At 43.9% G+C, this 20438-nt stretch overlaps 1 protein-coding gene across 1 annotated transcript in view; it reads left to right on the forward strand.

Annotated features, from left to right (window-relative positions):
* The window catches only part of PIK3R4 (phosphoinositide-3-kinase regulatory subunit 4), a 49267-nt gene that overhangs the window by 19203 nt on the left and 9626 nt on the right, over positions 1–20438 (forward strand). Inside the window, exons 8-17 of the mRNA XM_083188605.1 lie at positions 73–218; positions 307–510; positions 8448–8649; positions 9747–9934; positions 10421–10631; positions 12954–13119; positions 13866–14030; positions 16277–16488; positions 16911–17057; positions 19291–19391. Coding sequence (XP_083044731.1) covers positions 73–218; positions 307–510; positions 8448–8649; positions 9747–9934; positions 10421–10631; positions 12954–13119; positions 13866–14030; positions 16277–16488; positions 16911–17057; positions 19291–19391 — 1742 coding nt within the window. The remainder of the gene's footprint in view (positions 1–72; positions 219–306; positions 511–8447; positions 8650–9746; positions 9935–10420; positions 10632–12953; positions 13120–13865; positions 14031–16276; positions 16489–16910; positions 17058–19290; positions 19392–20438) is intronic.

Consider the following 20438-nt stretch of genomic DNA (forward strand, 5'->3'; position numbering starts at 1 on the left):
AATGTGTGGTAGTTCTGAGTGTCATTTGTACAGCTACAATATTGTCAATAAATACTCTTCTTACTGTTTCAGCACCCTTCTTGTGCCACCCAAACCTGTGGATACGATATGGAGCTGTAGGCTTTATTACTACAGTAGCTCAACAACTTAATATTGCTGATGTGTACTGTAAGCTAATGCCCTATCTACATCCATTTATTACTCAACCTATTATTCAGGTATGTAATCTGCAGCACCAACAATCACCATGTGTGCATCAGGGGTAGTTGCTGGATTTAATGATTTGTGTCCTTTTGTTAATAACAGATTGATAAGGAAATTGTCCTGTTGAGTGTGCTAAAGGAACCCGTAAGCCGCTCAATATTTGACTATGCCCTAAGATCAAAAGACATTGCAAGTCTGTTTAGACACCTGCAGATGCGGCAGAAAAAGAGGAACGGTTCTCTCCTGGAGTGTCTTGCTTCAGAAGACCCAGCTGTGGCCCAGCTTTTGAAGAAACTCTTGTCACAGGTATGGAAAGTAATTAATAGTCTTTTGCACCCTACAGCACAGCACTTTATGCACCATTCGGCACACGTCCTGATGAAAAGGCCAAGTGGCCTTGAACCGTCGACATAACGTCCTTTGCACCTTACTATGCATTGTCCTAACATGGATTAAATTTATTCTACTAAGTAAGCCCGCTGAGTGCCGCTTCTTTCTACTCCTGGAGGGATTAAGAAAATCGTGACAATATATTATAATTCCAGTCGTTGAGGGCTTGTACAATATAGGCATATTGTCTTTTTCACTCTGTTGGGGTTAAAGTACCAAACTGAAGCTAGTAATATCTATGTCCTGCTCTTAGAGATCACCTTGATAAATAACACATTGGGCGGTATTCAATGAGCCTGATTCGCCATGTTTTTATGGCAAATTTGTGCTGTTTGGCGAATTTTTGACTAAAACGGTGAATCACCCTATTCAATGACCACATGGCGAATACATTTGAAGGTTTTTTTCGCCATGATTCACCGAGTATCAATCGCTATCTTTTTATGGTGAAGTGGAATGTGAACTTTTAAAATAAAGTGTTTTTTACATTTGGTGTCAATAAATCAGGAATTTTATTCTGAGGAGGGGCATGCTATTTTTATTTATGTGCTCTAAGCACATGAATATATATTTAATAAAAAAAAAAAAAATATATATATATATATATATATATTTTTTTTACACTGACCAGCCAGCAGGGGGCGCCGGAGCCGAGCCGCTCATTAGATATTCATATATTCACTGCACCCGATCGTTACATATGCATGATCGGGTGTAGTGAATATACCCGGTCCCCTGCTGGCACCCCCGGGGGGCAGCCTGTGCTGCCTGGCACCCGGGGAGCCCACCTCCCCCCCACAAACGTTCTGGGGCAGGCAGGGAGACTTCCATCTCTCTGCCTGCCACCGTCCTCAGGCTCCCTGCGGCGTTCGCCGCAGGAGCTCATATTTGCCGGTCAGGGGCAGCGAGCCCCTGACTCGTTGAATACCGGAGCCGGCGAGGCTCCGGAACGCGGCGACCCATGGCGAATGTGCAGCGAATCCTAAACAGGATTCGCTGCACTTCGCCGGTATTCACATTGAATACCGCCCATTGTATGCCATGTCAGATGCTCGTTGCTGGGAGTTATAGTACAGGAACGAACAGCTGAGTTCACCTGCATGAGTTATAGTTACAGTGCCAATAGTTACATTGTATTTTAGTACTTCCTTTTCCTCTACCTCCCCATGGCAGCCAACTCATGGGTTAAGTCCCGAAGGGTAGTACTCTGGAAGGAAACAAAAAAGGAACACTGGCCCCTATATAAGCCACACCTCCTAAGGACTCAGTGTCTTTTTTTTTCCTTCCAGGGTAGTGGAAGGGCTTACCCTGAGCTGCGGCCCTCTCCGCTGCCTAGAGCAGTTGGGGTTGAGGCATGGATTAAAAATACGGGTCCCCGCTGTCGAGGGCAGTAAGGGGTACCTAGGGTCTGCTGGAGCCGGTGGCCGGAGGCTTTCTCAATGTTGTGAGCAGTAACGCTTGTCCAGGGCAGCGGCAGCGCGAGCATGGGACCTGGAGGCTGGCGTCGGGTGTCCGGCGTATGGCGTCTGACGTCAGGAAGGCGCCGCGCAGGGACGCAGAGACCGGGCGCCCGTCGGGCGTGTAGCCCAGGGATCACATGCAGCGGGCGTCTGACGTCACGGGGGCGCCGCTCGGACCACGGGCGCGTCACTGGGGCGCGACAGGAAACTTTAAAAGCGGCAAATACAAATAGGGAAACTGCTGGTGAGCAGTGGAGTGTCCGGACGCACGTGCAATACATTCCAGCAGACGGTAAGACTCCGCTGACAGCGTTAAGCTGGAGGAGTTGTCATCATCCTTATTGTATGTCATTGCTTTTAGCTGCAGGCTGATAAAGCTGTCAGTATGGATGAGGAGAAGAAGCAGCAGAGAAAATCAGGGTAAGCCAGAGATAGGAACTGTTTTAGGAAGCATTAATGGTACTGACTATTATATGTATGATTCTAGATCAGATACAAGCAAGGGGCAGTCGGAGGCAAAGGCTAAACATAAGAAACATCACCCGGCTAAATGCAGCCTGTGTGATAAAGCCCTGCCGGATAAATGGATAGGATCCGCGTGTAATGCCTGCAAACTAACCCAGCAAATGGGTATGCCTCAGATGACTGAATTGGTGTCTATGCTGAAGACTGCTTTGGCTGACACTTTTATGACTAAGCAAGATGTGGAAAGAATGCAAGCAAAAAGATGCAGAGCGGAGCTCTCAGGGGGGTCCCAGGACTCGGCAGAGGGTCCAGCTTTTAGAGAAGAGGAAGTAGAAGAAGGAGAAATAACGCAGGATAAGGCGGAGGCGGACTTTAACCCCGTATTATTGGAGAACCTGTTGGTTCTTATCAATAAGTCTCTGAAAATAGAAGAGACTCAGGAAGAAGAGAAATTGCAGGACCTGCTTTTCCAGGACAAGAAGAAGAAGAGCAAGACATTTCCATTATCAAGGCCGCTGAAGGAAATGGTAGACGAAGAATGGAGACACCCGGATAAAAAAGTGGCGGTGCCGCTTAGGGTATCTAAGATGTATCCATTTGATAGTGAGCAGGTGAAGCATTGGGAGGAGGCCCCAAGGGTCGATGCGGCTATCGCGAGAATTTCCAAAAAAACTACGCTCCCACTGGAGGATGCAAATATCTTCAGGGACGCGATGGAAAGGAAGATTGAGGTCAGTCTGCGGAAACAGCACGTCACCTCGGGTGCAGCAATCAAGGCGTCCGCAGCTATGGCGGTAACAGCCAGGGTAATGAGGTCCTGGTGTCATGACCTAGAGTCAGACACGCTGGATGGAATTCAGAGATCAGATCTGATAAAAACCATCCAGAACATTCAAATTGCCGTGGAGTTTATGTGTGATGCGTCTGTAGATGCAGTAAAATTAGCGGCAAGATCAAGCGCTACTACAGCGGTAGCAAGAAGAGCGCTCTGGCTTAAGCCATGGGCAGCTGATACGCAGTCAAAACAGAAGCTGTTGTCTCTGCCGTTTCAAGGGCAGTATTTATTCGGCTCCAAACTTGATGATATCATCACGAAAATCTCTGGTGGTAAATCAGTGTGGCTACCACAGGATAAGGGGAAGAAGCCCTTTTTCAATAGATCGCTTAAATTCCAATCGCCGGATTTTAAGGAAGCGAGAACGTATAGGCCAGGGAGAAGCTTCAGAAGGTCCTGGGCGGCAAATCGGAGCTTTTTTCGAGGCCAAAGGGGCAGAGACGGAAGATATTTCGCAAGGCACTCTAGCCAATGACGCCAGAGTGGCAGTCGGGGGCAGACTGCTGCAGTTCAAGCAGATTTGGTCCCAGTCTGTCCAGGACAAATGGGTACTGGAGATAATAGAATCCGGGTACAAAATAGAATTTGCAAAGTTTCCGGGTTACTGGAAGACGGAGTCTCCAATACCTCGGGATACGCGAGAAAAAAACGCGTTGCTGGACAGCCTACAAAAAATGATCAACCAAAAAGTGGTAGTGAGAGTGCCAAAAGGGCAAGAATGGAAAGGTTGCCAATCAAGATTTTTTATAGTCAAAAAGCCTTCAGGAGGTTTCAGGACGATCCTGGATTTAAGAAGGGTAAATGCCTTTGGGGCCGATTTATCAAAATTGTAAAAAAAATGGTAATCAAATGGTGATAATAACGACTAAATTCGCATTGCGATTTTGCTTAAAATCGCATGAATTTATCATTATTCACCTCGCAGGACAGGGCTTGCGAAAAAGCCCTGTCCCTGCGAATCCAGATCCCTGAACTCCCTCGTTATTATCGCACTGTGTGATGCCTGGATCCTACTGCGCATGCGCAGCTAATAGAAAGTAAGCCAGCCGGCTTTTACTTTCACTTTCCGCCGGAGTGTCCTGTGTAGCTCCTTGCTAGAAAAGCAAGCAGCCAGGACTGGAGCTGGGGAAGCTGATCGGAGGAGAGGGCTAGGTGCTTCACTAAAGTTCTTTAATAAAACTGTGTAAAGAGGTGAGCTCTGTATCCCACGTCCGCTCCTGCTTTTATTAGTATGGGGGAGAGATCCTTGCAGCCCGTCCCTCCCCAGTGCTGCTGCCGTAGATGGGGGAATGTACAGCAGCCAGGAGCTCAGGCAGGAGAGTCCCTGTGTACTCCTGAAGAACCAGTGGGCTCCGCTGCCTGCGCTGGAAGTGCTGCTGTACAGTGATGTCCCCGGCAGCAGCGAGGAGGGGGATAGAGGGGGGGAAGACAGGGGAGAGAGACGGAGATCACCTGCCCATATGCGTGTAAGGAGCAGGAGCTGGCAGCTGCTCGTAAATCAGAGGAAGGTTCTGTGCTCCTCTTAAATATATGTGTGCTCCAAGTCCTGCTAAACATTCCTGTCCCTGACAGCAGCGACCAGAGGGAGGGGGGATACAGGGGAGACAGGGTAGACATGGAGCTGCAGGAATCTCTAACCCCAATACAGTGCATGCATGCACGGAGGCAGACTAGATTACAATAATAAAATGTCTCTATTGCCCTGAGACTGAGGGGCCCATGTAATAAACATACACATAGGGGAGAGAAGAGGAAGAGGGGGCTGCTATAATAGGCTGATAGCACAAATGTAGACACACACACAGGGATAACGCCACTTAGAAGTGGCGATATTATCACACAGGACCCTTCCGAATTTATTTTACAATTGAAGTTTAATAAATATGAGTAGATCACATTTCCCATTATGTTTATGTGAAATGCGATCTACTTTCTAAAAAAATGCGATAAATCGGTTTATGAAGAGAAATTTGCGAAAACCTTTACAATTCATAATTAGTACATTTCAGTGAAACTAAAATAATGTGAAAAGAGTGCGAAAACACCCGTTTTCACATTATTTTAGTAAAAATAATGTTAATAAATCGGCCCCTTGATCATAACAAAAAAATTCAGGATGGAGTCACTAAGGTCTATCCTACCGGATATCGTGGAGGGGTCATTTCTGACTACAATAGACCTTCGGGACGCATATCTGCACGTACCGATACATACGGGGCACCACAGGTACCTAAGATTCCGTCTTGGAGGGGTAGCATATCAGTTTGTCGCCCTGCCATTCGGCCTGGCTACATCTCCAAGGACGTTTACAAAAATACTGGTGGTGCTGGTCGCCAATCTGCGACAGCAGGGGATCTGCGTGTGGCCGTATCTCGACGACTTGTTAATTATGGCAAGAACAAGGAAGGAGGCGGAGAGAAGCACGTCGCAAGTAAGGCAATACCTGGAACAACACGGGTGGTTGATAAACCAGGAGAAGAGTCAACTCATCCCGGCGAGTGTAGTAAAGTATCTGGGCGTCTGGATAGACACAAATCACATGACAGTCAAACTAACAGAGGACAGAAGGGAGAAGTTAAGACGCGAAATATCCTCTCTCCAAAGCAAAAAAGTCGTTTTTTCAGGAGACTGCATGAAAGTGCTCGGCCTCATTTCGGCAGCGTTAGATGCCGTACAATGGGGTCGGTTCCATATGAGGGCTTTCCAAAGCTGCTTCCTTATGCAGTGGGATGGCGATGGAAAGAACAAATTTCAAAAGATTGCCCTGTCAAGGAAGGCTCGTCAGGATCTAGCATGGTGGTCGGTCAGACGGAGGCTAGAGGAAGGGAGAGCGTTCGCAGTGACGAGACAGAAAGTGGTGACCACGGATGCCAGCCTGGCAGGCTGGGGAGCGGTCTGTGGAGAGCAGATGGTTCAGGGGGTCTGGACCCAAGGAACAAGAATCAAGCACTCCAACGTCCGGGAGATGAGAGCGGTGCTTATGGCCTGCATGCACCTGCAAGAATCCCTAGTGGGAAGACATGTTGTTGTAAGGTCCGACAATCAATCGGTGGTGTCTTACCTAAACAGGCAAGGAGGGACAAAGAGCCGAGAGCTCATGGCGGAAGTATCGGAAGTGATATCCTGGGCAGAAAGTCATGTAAACAGTCTCACGGCAGTGTTCGTGGCAGGCAAAGAAAACCTGCAGGCAGACAGCCTCAGCAGGCAGCTCATGCAGCCGGGAGAATGGGAGTTGTCCCCAGAGGTGTTCGAGCAAATCATAAAGATGTGGGGTCAACCTCAAGTGGACCTCATGGCCACAAAGAAGAATGCGAAGCTCCAGAGGTTCTTCTCAAGGCATTGGGATCCTGGGGCAGAGAAACAGGATGCGCTGACGGCAGTATGGGAAGTGGAATTCGTGTACGTGTTCCTGCCGTTTCCAATAATAGCGAGGCTGTTGAGGAGAATTCAGCAAGAGAAGGTAACTGCAATAGCGATACTTCCGTACTGGCCGAGGAGACCGTGGTTCTCCAAACTGCTGGAGATGGCGATAGCGGAACCATGGCACCTGCCGGATCTAGACAACTTAATAGGTCAAAACAGATTATGGAGGGCACAGCCCCTTACCTGGAAACTGACGGCATGGCTGTTGAGACGCAAATGTTAGAGAGGAAAGGGTTTTCCAACAGAGTAGTAAGAACCTTGCTCAAGGCCAGGAAAGGATCTACGTCCATTACGTACCATAGGATTTGGAGGAGGTACGTGGAGTTCTGTAGGTCAAAAAACAAGCAGGCAAAAGAAGTAGGGATAGTGCTGGAGTTTCTGCAACGGGGGCTAGACAAGAACTTGTCCGTGAGTTCGATTAAGGTACAAATCTCGGCCCTTTCGGCTATGCTGGACTGGAAGCTAGCAGATAATAAATACATTCAGAGGTTTATTCAAGCAGCTAAACGAATAAAGCCGTCCTTTCATAACCCGCTGGCGCCTTGGGACCTTAATCTGGTCTTAAATGCGTTAGTAGAAAAACCATTTGAGCCGATGCAGGAAGTATCATTAAAAATGCTTACTATGAAGGTTGTGTTTTTAGTCGCAGTCACATCTGCAAGAAGAGTATCGGAACTCCAGGCTCTTTGGGCGGAACAGCCTTTCCTGAACTTTTTTCCGGACAAAGTAGTCCTAAGAACAAATCCGCAGTTTCTGCCCAAGGTGGTGTCCACCTTTCATATTAATCAGGAAATTATTCTGCCTTCGTTCTGCACGAATCCTGCTAATTCAAAGGAGGAGAGGCTACATACATTAGATGTAGTTAGAGCATTAAAAATATACTTGGAAAGAACTAAAGCTCATAGAAGAACAGAAAGGTTGTTCGTGCTGACCGAAGGGAAGAATAAAGGGCAGGGGGCCAGCAAAACTACGATTTCAAGATGGATCAAATCTTGTATTGTGGAAGCGTATAAAGTTAGGGGCCAAGCCCCACCTGTAGGCTTAAAGGCTCATTCAACAAGAGCAGTATCGGCCTCCTGGGCGGAAAAGGAGGCGGCATCAATTCAGGAAGTGTGTAAAGCAGCGTGCTGGTCCTCAGTACATACCTTCACCAAACATTACAGAATGGATGTAACGGCGTCAGCAGATGCCCGGTTTGGTAGGAAGGTGCTGAGCGCAGTTGTTTAAAGTAAGGTGATGTAACCCCTATTATTATTTCGTTATTGTTATTGGTATCGTGCCCACCCAGTGTGGTAACTGCTTGGGTATTACCCATGAGTTGGCTGCCATGGGGAGGTAGAGGAAAGTACAGATTCCTACCTGTTAATATGCTTTCCTCTACTCCACCATGGCAGCATTATCCCGCCCGGTTGTTGGTGGTTAAAAATTGTCTAAGTGAGATGTAACTATATATATGTTGGCTATTTAATCCAGACACTGAGTCCTTAGGAGGTGTGGCTTATATAGGGGCCAGTGTTCCTTTTTTGTTTCCTTCCAGAGTACTACCCTTCGGAACTTAACCCATGAGTTGGCTGCCATGGTGGAGTAGAGGAAAGCATATTAACAGGTAGGAATCTGTACTTTTGGTTTTCAGATCCTCTCTGATGTCTCTAATGTATATTTGTTTTTAGGGAATGACTGAAGATGAGGAAGATAAGCTTTTAGCACTGAAAGATTTCATGTTAAAGTCAAACAAAGCCAAGGCTAATGTAGCAGATCAGAGTCACATACATGAAAGTGCTCTAAAAGGGGTGATTGATTTACAGTTGCTGGGTCTCAGTGGGAGACAGGCCGATCTTGTTAAAACAAAGCTGGACACCGATGACAAACGCAGTAAGTGATCAAAAGGGAACTCCGTCCAATAATGTATTTTATATCCGACAATTCATCATTAGCTAAATATTTTTATTGTACAGTGTCGTCTTGCTTATGGTAAAATAGAATACTTACAGACTCTGTAACAGATGTGTATGTGTGCCTGCGGATTCATCAAATCTTTTAGCCTTTAACAAGTTACGATGGAAAAGATGCTTCCGCCCATCTGTTCTGACACCTTTATTACCACAGTCACTGACGTACAAGTATAAATAAGTCTCTAACAACTCCTTTCAACTCCTAATACAATATATTGTACATTCTGTAATCCAGCTGTAAGAGTGCAGAAAATGTAATGCCGATGTTCCTCCATCTGCATTAGGGGATGCAGACAATGGGTTAGGGGCCTGATTCGGCAGGGATGGCATAAGAGATCCATGCAGTTTCCCCTTTGACGCTTGTACCTGTGCAGGACCCATTCGGATGTGCATGAAGGGGCCTGCACTCACTTCGCTATAATGAGGTTTATGCGGGAAGGGATAAGAGCAACCAGCATTCGGGAAACTGGGGGTATGTTGCCTCCATTTTTTAGGTGTGACACAGCCAAGGAGTGCGTTGTGAGCGCAGTTTACTTTGCCTCGCTAGGCCCCCTCGACGGGTAAGGTCAGACTTCTCAGGCTACAGTCCTAGAGGAAAATCAGGTTGCAGAACCCACATAATATTTGTCTCTGTGTGATCATTGTTTATGGGAATTAGGGATAGTACATCCCATTGGCCAGTAACCAAGTGGTTACTGACCAATGTGATCAGCTTCTCTCTGTGGCTCTTCCTACCTTTTTATATTGGTTCCTTATAACTTGTATTCATTGATAGCTGTGAACTGAATTACGCTGAGAACTTGGCAGTTTTAGTATTAGATACTTTGTATTCCTGCCGTATACAGTAGGTGTCCTGTTTCTTGTTGTTGGAGCTTTATTCCTATGTTATGGGGTTGTCTCTGAAAAAGTCATCACTTGGCCAAATTTCAATACTTTGTAACAGGGTACAAATGTTTCTCCATATGTTAGTCTTATTCTGTTTTGTGTGGAGATTTATTTCTTTCCCATTCACTCTAGCTCGCAAGCATGTAAAGCAAGACTCCAATGTGAACGAGGAGTGGAAGAGCATGTTTGGTGCAATGGAGCCTGCAAACATAACCCAGACTGTAACAAGAACTCTGCCTCCTGCTGACCAGGAGGTCTCAAAGCCTCTCCGCTCAGAGTCGTCTGCAGCCATTAATGCTCCTCTGTCCTCCTCACCACAGGTAATAAATAAGACAATGTCTGCAAAGCATATGTGGCTACACATTCAGCAGAAGCAAGATTTATGAGGCATCAGTCTCCTCATTGCTAGAGCTTTTTATCCCTACAAGGTGGTCAGATGCTTCATCATTTATGCTGAAATGTTACTAATTTAATACCATTGTAATTGCATTACGTGATAGTGCATATTATGTACAAAATTAGTAAGCTCGCTTGAAGCAAAAGCTTTGAAAGCTAGTCTGCTACCATCTGTGTTTGTGCATGTGTGACATGTGTGAAGATGTAGTTTCACTCTCTGCCCATCAGATGGCAGTGTTTCTGAGACTTACAGACACACACACACACACACACACACACACACACACACACACACACACACACACACACACACATATATATATATATATATATATATATATATATATGCCATTATACAGTATTAGCAACCTAATTATTATTTGTGTCATATATCTGATAATGTCTTCTAGTCATCTGATGGACCAGGAATCCAGTCACGGAGACCTACCTTACAGATATACACAAGCACATCTCAGCCTTCAGCTCTACAAATCCGCATGACCACGTGTAAGAGTGAGCTGCAGCAGCTCGTCCAGCAGAAGCGGGAGCAGTGCAATGCAGAGAGATTAGCCAAGTACATGATGGAGAGTGCCGAGTGGGAGAGTAAACCACCCCCAACAGGTACCACCCAGCAGTCCCGAAAAGAATATTCCAACCAAATACACATGTTTTATTCCATATGTTTTACACTTTTAACTCCTCAGTTATGCTTAATATGATATCATTGGCTATCCATTATAGTCTCATCATTTTTCACTAATTGTAATGTCAGCAACAATCCACAGTGTCACAGAGAATGGAGGAGCGGGAATTCTTTACTGTTGGAGGGGCCCCGTTGTGTGTACTGGGTCCTGCTGCCCCCCTTTCCCCTCCTTCTCCATTGTAGACTGCTGTACGTGGGGCATAGAGAGAGAGAGGATTGACTGCTGCTGCTGCATTGAAGTCCATTCAACATTACAGTTTTTTTCTAAGCTTGCATGTTGTAAGATACAGTAATTTAACACAAAACCAGGCAGAGTTTGCTCCAATACAAATGAAAAGCACAGCAGTACACACATGTACGAATAAATAGTCCATTGAAGAAAATCCGCAGGACATTCCACAGGCAACAGAACAGCATTGGAACACCGTATGCACAACCCTCATGAGCACTGTATGATCAAACTCTGCCGTGAATGCAGCTCAAAATAAACTTATCAAACAGAATGGCTTTTGGCTGCCGAGTTTGAGGAAGCATGCATGGATCGGATCAGTTAGGTCCATGCTGTGATTCTGTGCGTATAAGCTAAAGATAGTGTTAAAAATACAAAACAGTGAGAGGTTCCAGTTCCAGCCAATGCTGGTTCTAAAAATTCAGAGGAAAAGACTGTATTTAAAAGAACCATCACGAGCTCTTGGGCTGTTCCTGGTTCCAAAAATACCGGGTGGGGGGAAATATGTAGGGGTCCCCCTGTATTTTTGCATCCAACACCTGGCTCTACCAGTCAATAAGGTAATACTACAAACGGGGGGGCATGTTTATAGTGGTCCCTGCGGCTGTGGCATTATCTGGCTTGGGTCACTAAGGAAGTTGGGACCCACCCAATAATGTGCACCCAAGTGTCAGGGATGAAGCCCCGGGGCTTACCCCAGCACCCCTGGGAGGTGAGTGCAGAGTTGACAGCTTTAAGTGTAAAAGTAATGGTGGCCATACACTACTGCGAGAAGCCGCAGCAGTGTACGGCCATCCGATCCCCCATGAGCCGCCTGGGACCTTGCATGCGGCAGGATCGCATGCAAGCAAGCCTTTGCCGCATTCTAGTACTTAGATAGCCACAAGTACCAATTGCTGGTACCTGTAGTTCCACCTGTAAAGCAAATAATAAGTAAAACATTTCATATATATACTCGCCTACATTGCTACATCACCCTTCATCCTCTTCTCCAGTAGAATCCATAGGGGTACCTGTAGAAAAATATATAATCCCCTAATCCAGTGTAGATCACGTCCTCTTCATTCCTATGTAGGGATCATAGGGGATAGAAATATCAAAGCACAAATTACTTGAACCAAACGGACTCAAGATCACTCCGGGTGACTCCTGACACTTGTAGACCCAGGAGACAACTAGGGAAAACCAGGTAGTTGCACTCTCTTTATTGGCTGAGCTGTCACTCAAGTGGAGCTCAGCCGATTCTATGTGGAGAAATTTCGATAGAAAGTATCTCTGGGAACCTTGCAGTTTGAGTTAATAAGGCGAAGTATGTGGTTAGACTACATACTCGACCCCCATTTCCACCACTGCACTTTTTCACCCAAAGACTGACATCTCATTTTTTGCTAATTAAAAAGGACTTAAAATTGCCTAATTAGTCATTAAAGGGGTGGCCATGAGGTTCCGAACCAACTCCCGATGTTTTTTCCCCAAAATAGAAACTCTTGCTAGCTTTTTCTCTTGCTCAGAGTAGGTGAAAACCAATTTGCAATAAACCTATGTAGAATAATCACACGCAAATCTATAAATATAATGATAAAGAGGTTCGTGAAAAAAGATGCATTTTTGCTATATTAACCACAGAAACGGGTTATCGCATCTAATGGGATATTCCCCCTTAAGGGCGGTATTCAATCTGTGCTGATATTTACCACAGGGGTAAATCTTCTGGTTCCGACAGTATTGAAGGCTGTCCGATTCATTGTCTTTTTAGAGATAAAATGCTTTTGTGGAATCCATGGCCATTTTCCGACAATCTGTGGTAATTTTTGCCGATCCACGGAACCGGTTGGGATTCCGACAGTCGGAATTAGTTGTATTTTCCTAATGGCTTCCCATAACTTTAATTATATAATTATTTAGGTGATACTGTAACATTTGTTTTTGTCAATTTAGTAACTAAAATTTTCTTTAAACCATTTATTTCTGTTGATTGTAATAGCTTATAAAACATGTGTTTTCCTTTCAGGATGGCACCCTAAGGGCTTGCTGGTGGCACACTTGCATGAACACAAGGGACCAGTAAACCGGATCCGAGTTTCTGATGAACATTCCATTTTTGCTACTTGCTCTAATGATGGAACAGTTAAAATCTGGAACAGTCAAAAGATGGAAGGAAAAACTACGACGACAAGGTATGTCAAAATAAAAGTAGTTCCAAAAGCAATTGAAGTGCATATGAGTTATATTATATGGATTAGGAACAAAATCCTAATGGTGACCATACCAATGATCACAATTTTGGCAGTGGATTTCTAATAGTCTAAATGTTGTCAAATAGTGGTAAATTTTCTAACCCTAAACTACCTCTCCAACAGACTAGCATCCCTAACCCTAACTTTCGCCATAATGCTTAAACCTAACCCTTAAGGCTCTCATACACTATATCAGCGGTTCTCAAACTGTGGGTCCTGACCCCAAAGTGGCTTCCGACCTTCTCAGCATGGGGTCGCGACTCCATGTTGCTGACCATCAGGCTGATGACTTTTCTAATATCAGTCAGTGATTCAAGGAGTCTGAAAAATCTGTTCAATTTTCTGTTACTTCAGACTCCTCCCTTCATTTTGTGCCTCCACAATGCTGCCATGTATGTGCTGTCTGCTGACTACACATTTAATGTCTACCTTTATTTACCTTCTGTAGTAACTTGCTGGGGTCCTGTCATTATTTTTATAGTCTAATGGGGTCCCAGAGCAAAATAGTTTGAGGACCCCTGCACTATATGATTTGAGACCCCCGATTTCACCCAAATTTCGGTGGATTGGGCTGAGAAATCCGGCCAAATAGAGTGTCTGATATATGATCTGATATGCATATATTATAGCATTTATATATTTGCACAGTGACTGTGCACTTTATATCTATATGTCTGTTTACCTAGGTCAATATTGACATATTCTCGCATCGGTGGTCATGTTAAGACATTAACATTTTGCCAAGGATCGCATTACTTAGCTGTGGCTTCAGACAATGGCAGCATCCAACTTCTTGGTATTGAAGCATCTAAACCTCCAAAATCTCCAAAAATTCACCCACTACAATGCAGGTATGTTTAAATATCTTCTATGTTAATATTTCATATATTGTATTTATAGTCAAAACTCTGAAGAGTTTTATTTTGAACTACAGTAGAAGATCTACAGCTACAGGGCCAGATGTACTAAGCTTGAAAAGTGATACAATGGAGAGTGATAAACTACCAGCCAATCAGCTCCTAACTGCCACATTTTTGGTAGTGTGAAAAAATGACAGTTGGGCACCAATTGGTTGGTAGTTTATCAATCTCCATTTGATAAATTTTCAAGGCTTAGTACATCTCTCTCTGTAGGAAAACTCTTCCGACATGAGAGAAATTAGACTTGGCAGTACACACTTTGGGGGTTATTCTGGTTGGATCTGTTTGCACAGAGGACCGATGTTTAGCGTCTGTGAGTGGGCATGGTGAACTGCTAATTAACTGTCCTGTTCGCACATAGCAGTAGGGTGGTGGCAAGGGGTCACACTCGTGGGATCGCTGGGCGTTCCCATGTAAATGCGCCCGTGATGCAGGTGATAGGCTGCACGCCCACTTCCTTTACAGGAACTCGCAGATGTAAGACACCAGACAGGTGTCTTACATCTGTGAGCGCTGGAGAAATCATCGAATGATTTCACCCCTGCAACAAGGCTGCAAATGGATGTTTATGGTAAACAGCCATTCGCAGCCGTGCGGGGAACTCAACGAGGGGGGGGGGGCAGCGTTACATCCACATGCATTGCTGCAAATTTTGTGCCTTGCATCTGGACCAGAATAAGGTCCTTAGTCAATGGTGTACTATAAAATCAAGTATACACAGATTAAAAAAGCTTACTATAACACCCCATAAGCAGAACTGAAGGGGCCTACTATATTGTGCCCTTGCTAATTGGACCCCATCCATTTTTTTGCTGAGAACACTGAGGATGCTGGCTCAGTTGGCAGGAAAATGCACGTATCATCCATAACCTTAAACGGTATCTGTCCGATAGGTCAACAGTCAGTTGGTCGACATTCATATCATCGACATGGCAATAGTTGACCATATGCTGCCAACATGAGGTTTTTTTGTTGTTTAAAATCTTTTATTTGAACTTTTTCATATTTCATTATCTCCAGGGACTTTGATTGGGAATGGTAAAGTGTGCTGAACACAGTGAGGCATCTTGCCTGAAACATAGCAAGCAAAGTTGTACATTAATATGGCTTTAACACTGCCATAAATATCCCAGGTTATTACATATGAATGCAAAGCAACCTGGGATAATGTGCAGTATAAATGCACCCAGTTGAAATTACCTGGGTCGAGCGACCCGGCATTGCAACTCAGGAAGCTAGAAGGTGGAACACAGATTCAACCCGGGTCGTGGTGCAGTTTAAAGGGGTAACCCACGTCACCCATCCGGCATTATGCCAGTGTAAAGGCATCACAAGCCGCACTGCGCTCCGGTGACCCAGCTAATCAGTGTGAAAGTGGTATCATTCGAGTTCCGTGTGCTGAAACTTACAAATTGACACCCAAAAAACTTTAAAAACTTTTTGTTGACCTTCTGCTTATGTCAACATTTTGCTTCTGTTGACATTGTCCATGACCATTTGCTTGTGTCAACAATTTGGGTTTGACACGGTCATAAACATAGCTGTATGCCTAAAACAGCTCAGTTAAAGCCAGAGTTTAATAACCCTTTCACATCGCAAATGCTGGGTCGCACCCGGGATGTGGACGCTGGTCCTTCTCGGGAGCAACACAGCAATAAGCCGGGTCACCGGTGTCATGGGTGGAGGGGCGGGGCAGAACGGCGGCACATCATTGGGAGGGGGTGGGAGAGGAGGCAGCGTTTGGAGCTACAGCTGTCTTCTTCCTATAGTGTGAATGGGACCCAGTTCGCTCAACCCGGAAAACCCTTCTCTTAACCCAGGCCGGGTTGCTGGACCTGGGATTTTTCAAAAGGCCCCTGTACAGTGAACCGGGTCGGACCTGGGATATTTTTGCTGTTTGAAAGGGTATTAGTATCTTTTTAGTTATATTCTAAAATAAAATTAAGATTTTTGCTTTGCGCTGGGATTTTTGTGGTTCATTCAAAGCCATATATTTTTCTTTTCATTCATGCTTTTACTTTAATGGTAGAATCTAATAATATTTGTATGACTGTTGTAGGGCTAATTATTTATATGGTGAATACCTGTAAAAAGTTTGTATTGTGTGATTTTAAATTTATTTTTCTGATGTAGATTTCCTAATAAGCTCAGATTTCCTTCCGGTTTGTATGGCCTAGGTCATTGGATCTACAAGAAGATGGCTGCGTCGTAGATATGCATCAATTCAATGCCGGGTCACAATCTGTTCTTGCCTATGCCACAGTCAATGGGTCATTGGTAGGTTGGGATCTAAGATCCTCTAGCAGTGCCTGGACTTTGAAACACGACCTGCGATTGGGACTGATAACCTCATTTGCAGTTGATATCCACCAATGTTGGCTTTGTATTGGTAAGGCCTTATTGTGTATACATGTTTGTATGTAATGTTCTTCCTACTGCTTATGTGGCACAATTTTCAAATGTTTAACTCCAATAGACCTGTGCTTAGTGTTTTTTTTTATTATTACTTTAAATGACAGTGCTAGAAGTTAAGTATCCCTTATCCAAAATGCTCGGGACCAGAAGAACACCTGAAGTCAATAATAAACCAGTGTGGCCAAATACTTTTGTCGACATAGTGTATTTGCCAGATTTATTATTTTTGTCATAGTAACCTAGAACAATCAATCAAACATTTGCTTTCCGTAGTGTGACATGCACTAGATGCAGCTTCAGGGTTGCTATCTATCACTGTGCTGTGTTAGCTTGTCCATAAGTTAACTTTTCCCAATTTATGGCAACATTAATTTAGGTTTTATTTTATTCTGTAAGGTACCAGCAGTGGCACAATGGCATGTTGGGATATGCGGTTCCAGTTGCCAATATCCAGCCATACTCATCCTGCCCGGGCACGGATTCGGCGCCTCCTCATGCATCCACTAAGCATGCATACCATGTATCAGTCCTGGGTCATAGCGGGTGAGTACATAGCACTATACCTGTATACTGTTTTATTTACAGTATTGCTCATAGTCAGTGAAGTTACCAGAGGTGTGTGACCATTGGGCTGCTTTGGCGGTAGCCCACAGACTATAAATCTTGGTCCCGGCGCCTGTACAATACAGATGACCGGGACTGGCGCATGTGCAGTACCAAACTAGGTACTGCTTATGCCCCTGGTTCTATGGGCTGCTGCAGCGACAGCCCATAGAAGCTAAAGAGGCAGTCCAAGAGGGAGGGAACACCTCCCAATGGGACTACCTAAGGTGACTGGCAGCCTTTCAATAGGAAGCCACTGCCAGTCACCGTGAAGCCAGTGCAGTCTCACAGACTGCATCTGGCTTCACAACAGTGGTGATTTTTACCTGGGGGGCTGCAGTCCTGCAGTCCATAGGTAAAAATCACCACTGATCATAGACCATCGATGCTTTTGAATTAGGTCAACACAACATATGATCAAGATGATTGTATTTCTTTTTTCAATTTTGTCATACATTACCATCCTGGGAAGTGTCCTAAACTGGGCGAGCAAAGCGGTACTTTAATTTGGGGACCATGTACAAATTGACATAGAAATACATTTTAAAAAACCGTCATGTTGACCTTTCCATATGTTGATTATTTTCATGTTGTCCTGTCGCTTGTGTCAACATTTTGTCTGTCCGCCTTTGATTGTCAACCTTTTATACCATAACCGTGGCAATTACTGTGGTTAATCTTACTTTAAAAACATTGCATACAGTATGATCATCAGATCAGTGAAAATAACAAATCTTTAAATGCAGTGTAAAGAATAGCTTTTTTGTGTGTGTTTGTGTTATGTTCCAGCTAACCCGTTATTCATTTGCTCAGCTAAAGCATATCCTGTCTAACATGTTCTCATCAGTTGTTGTCTTTCATTATAAGACAACCTATTAACTTCATCCAAGGTCATGCTGGAAAATCCAATGATTAAATAGTTCCTTTAAGTGTAAAATTAATGCTCTGGCATTCATGCCTTTTGAATCTCATTTCCTGAATGTTACTTGGCTTTAGTACAAACTAAAGATGAACCTTAACACTGGCTTTTTAAAAGACACATACTGTATGTTCTTGTGTTATCTTTTATTGTGTAATAATATGTCTACTCTTATTTTTCATGGCATATTATCTCCATTTAATAATGGGGTAATGGGGTGGGCTCTCTGGCACTTGGTAAGCTGCAATCCTAGCAGTTTACTGAGTCCACCAGGTGCAGCCTCTTAGTGCACACTTTGTAATTCCGGTAACAATTGCAGATAAGAACTGACATCACTCATTGGAAGCACTGATGGCTGTCCAAATTGTCTATAACAGTTCACCCAAAAGGGAGGCAACTGCAATATATAGTAATATAATATGTAGTAGGCCCAGGGGCGCCAGGATATGGTTTTTGTTTGGGGGGTCGTAGAAAACATTTCATTCTGGTCGCTACTATGGTGCCATCCTCCTCTCACCCTCCTCCCACCCTCCTCCAAACTCTTGTCTGGGAGAGCCGCTTTGATTCTTGCAGCGACTTCTCCTGTACTAGCCGATTGCAGGGATTGCCTATAAATGTTGTGCAACACAATATTCGGTTATGGGTCCCTGCCATTTTCATTAGTTTTATAATGTAAAGTAATCTGGTGAGTCACATTCAAATGCAAAGTCTGACTTGTGTTAAATATGGAATAATCAATTAATGACTTTTATTAGTTTCATAGTATTTCAGAGAAAAATCTGGGTTCTTTTTCTGTAGGCTTCCATATACTGTATATCGGATCTGTGTGGCCACTAGCTTTACTAAATGGGTTTGCAGAATTTAGTCTATTGTGAACTGCTAGTTAAGTGTATCTATCACAGATAAAAGTAGATTCTCTAAGTAGAATAGCTAATCATAAACTAACTTTTTAAAGGCACATATGGCGATTCAGGCTATGATTGAATTAATAAAAAATAGATTTTTATAATAATCTGCCAAGTCCTTACTTATTGGTGCTTCTCAAAGGAGTGTTTAGGCCATTATACATGTATTTAATGCAAAAAGGTGACAGTCAGTATTTTGTTTTATCAGTATATTTGGAAATATTTGGTACCAAGTGTTGCCTAAGAAGATAACTTAAATGTTAGCGTTTCCTCACAGTTCTAGTAATGGGTGTTCTGTTTGTACGTAATGCTGACCACTAACTGCCATAGTCTCTCATCACACCATTAGCTGTCCAAGGCAACAATGAAGTCTCTATGTGGGACATGGAAACTGGAGACAGACGATTCACTTTATGGGCCAGTAATGCACCCCCCCTCTCAGAAATGCAGGTATGTCACCTTTCCTCTATGGGGCGATAGCTCCATTGGTGTAATGTAGTACAGCACCATGTCATGAAACTGTTCTGTTTTCCAATGTATCATTATATTATGATTGTGGGTAATAGTCTTGCTCAGGGCTTTCTATCTAGCCCCATATAAGCCGGCAGGAGATGTGCTTTGTCTGCATGAGCAATATTCCCAGAAAGGAAAGCAGGGACTGCAGCTTTGCAACACACACGTTTCACTGAACCTGTGTGTTTTCGGCCGAATCGGGTCTTTTTATCGGGCGATCCAATAATATACATAGTGATCTCTAGGTACATAAAGCATGCAGTGAATGGCCTTGTTCAGGCTTCCTATACTGTCTTTGTAAGAAAGTAAAGGATAGCCCAGAATTTGTCAACTGAAAAAGTCACAGCCTTGTGCCATCTTCTTAAGATTCATAATAAAATAATAACACATTTCTGTAAAATTCTGGTGACCTCACTAATAGTGGCCCGCGGTTTTAATATGGCAATAGGATTTCTGTAACCAACTGGGGAGTAATTCTAGACAATAGTAGGTTTGGCGTGCTCTTTATATACTTTTATTATAATCTTTGCTGTATTTATAGCTGGTTTTGTTTTTTTACATCTTGAAGATAAACTAGAATTGATATTTTCTCTATATCTTGAGAAAAGTATATTTGTGGCATTGAAATAACTGTCAAAAATACCCTCTTATACTTCAACATAAAGTTTAAAGCGGCAATCATTTACACTGCAAAATCAAACTGTTTTTGCAGTGTAAATGATTGCCGCTTTAAAAAAATATATGGAGGTTTCTTACCAAATCTCTCACTTTCTGAATCTCTCCTATTAAATTTCACCCTATGTGTCTGATAGATCAGATACTGCTGGGTGGATATGTTTCATCAGTGATTACTAGGGGAGAGCAGACAGTGGAACCCACAGGTACCACAAATGGGACGAACAAGCCGGATCTCAATATTGCTTTCACGACCGATGATATAATATTGCGGCTCAGCAAAATCCAAACAAACAAATCACCAGGGCC

Source organism: Crinia signifera, chromosome 5, assembly GCF_055691185.1.
Source record: "Crinia signifera chromosome 5, ASM5569118v1, whole genome shotgun sequence".
Classification (NCBI taxonomy): domain Eukaryota; kingdom Metazoa; phylum Chordata; class Amphibia; order Anura; family Myobatrachidae; genus Crinia; species Crinia signifera.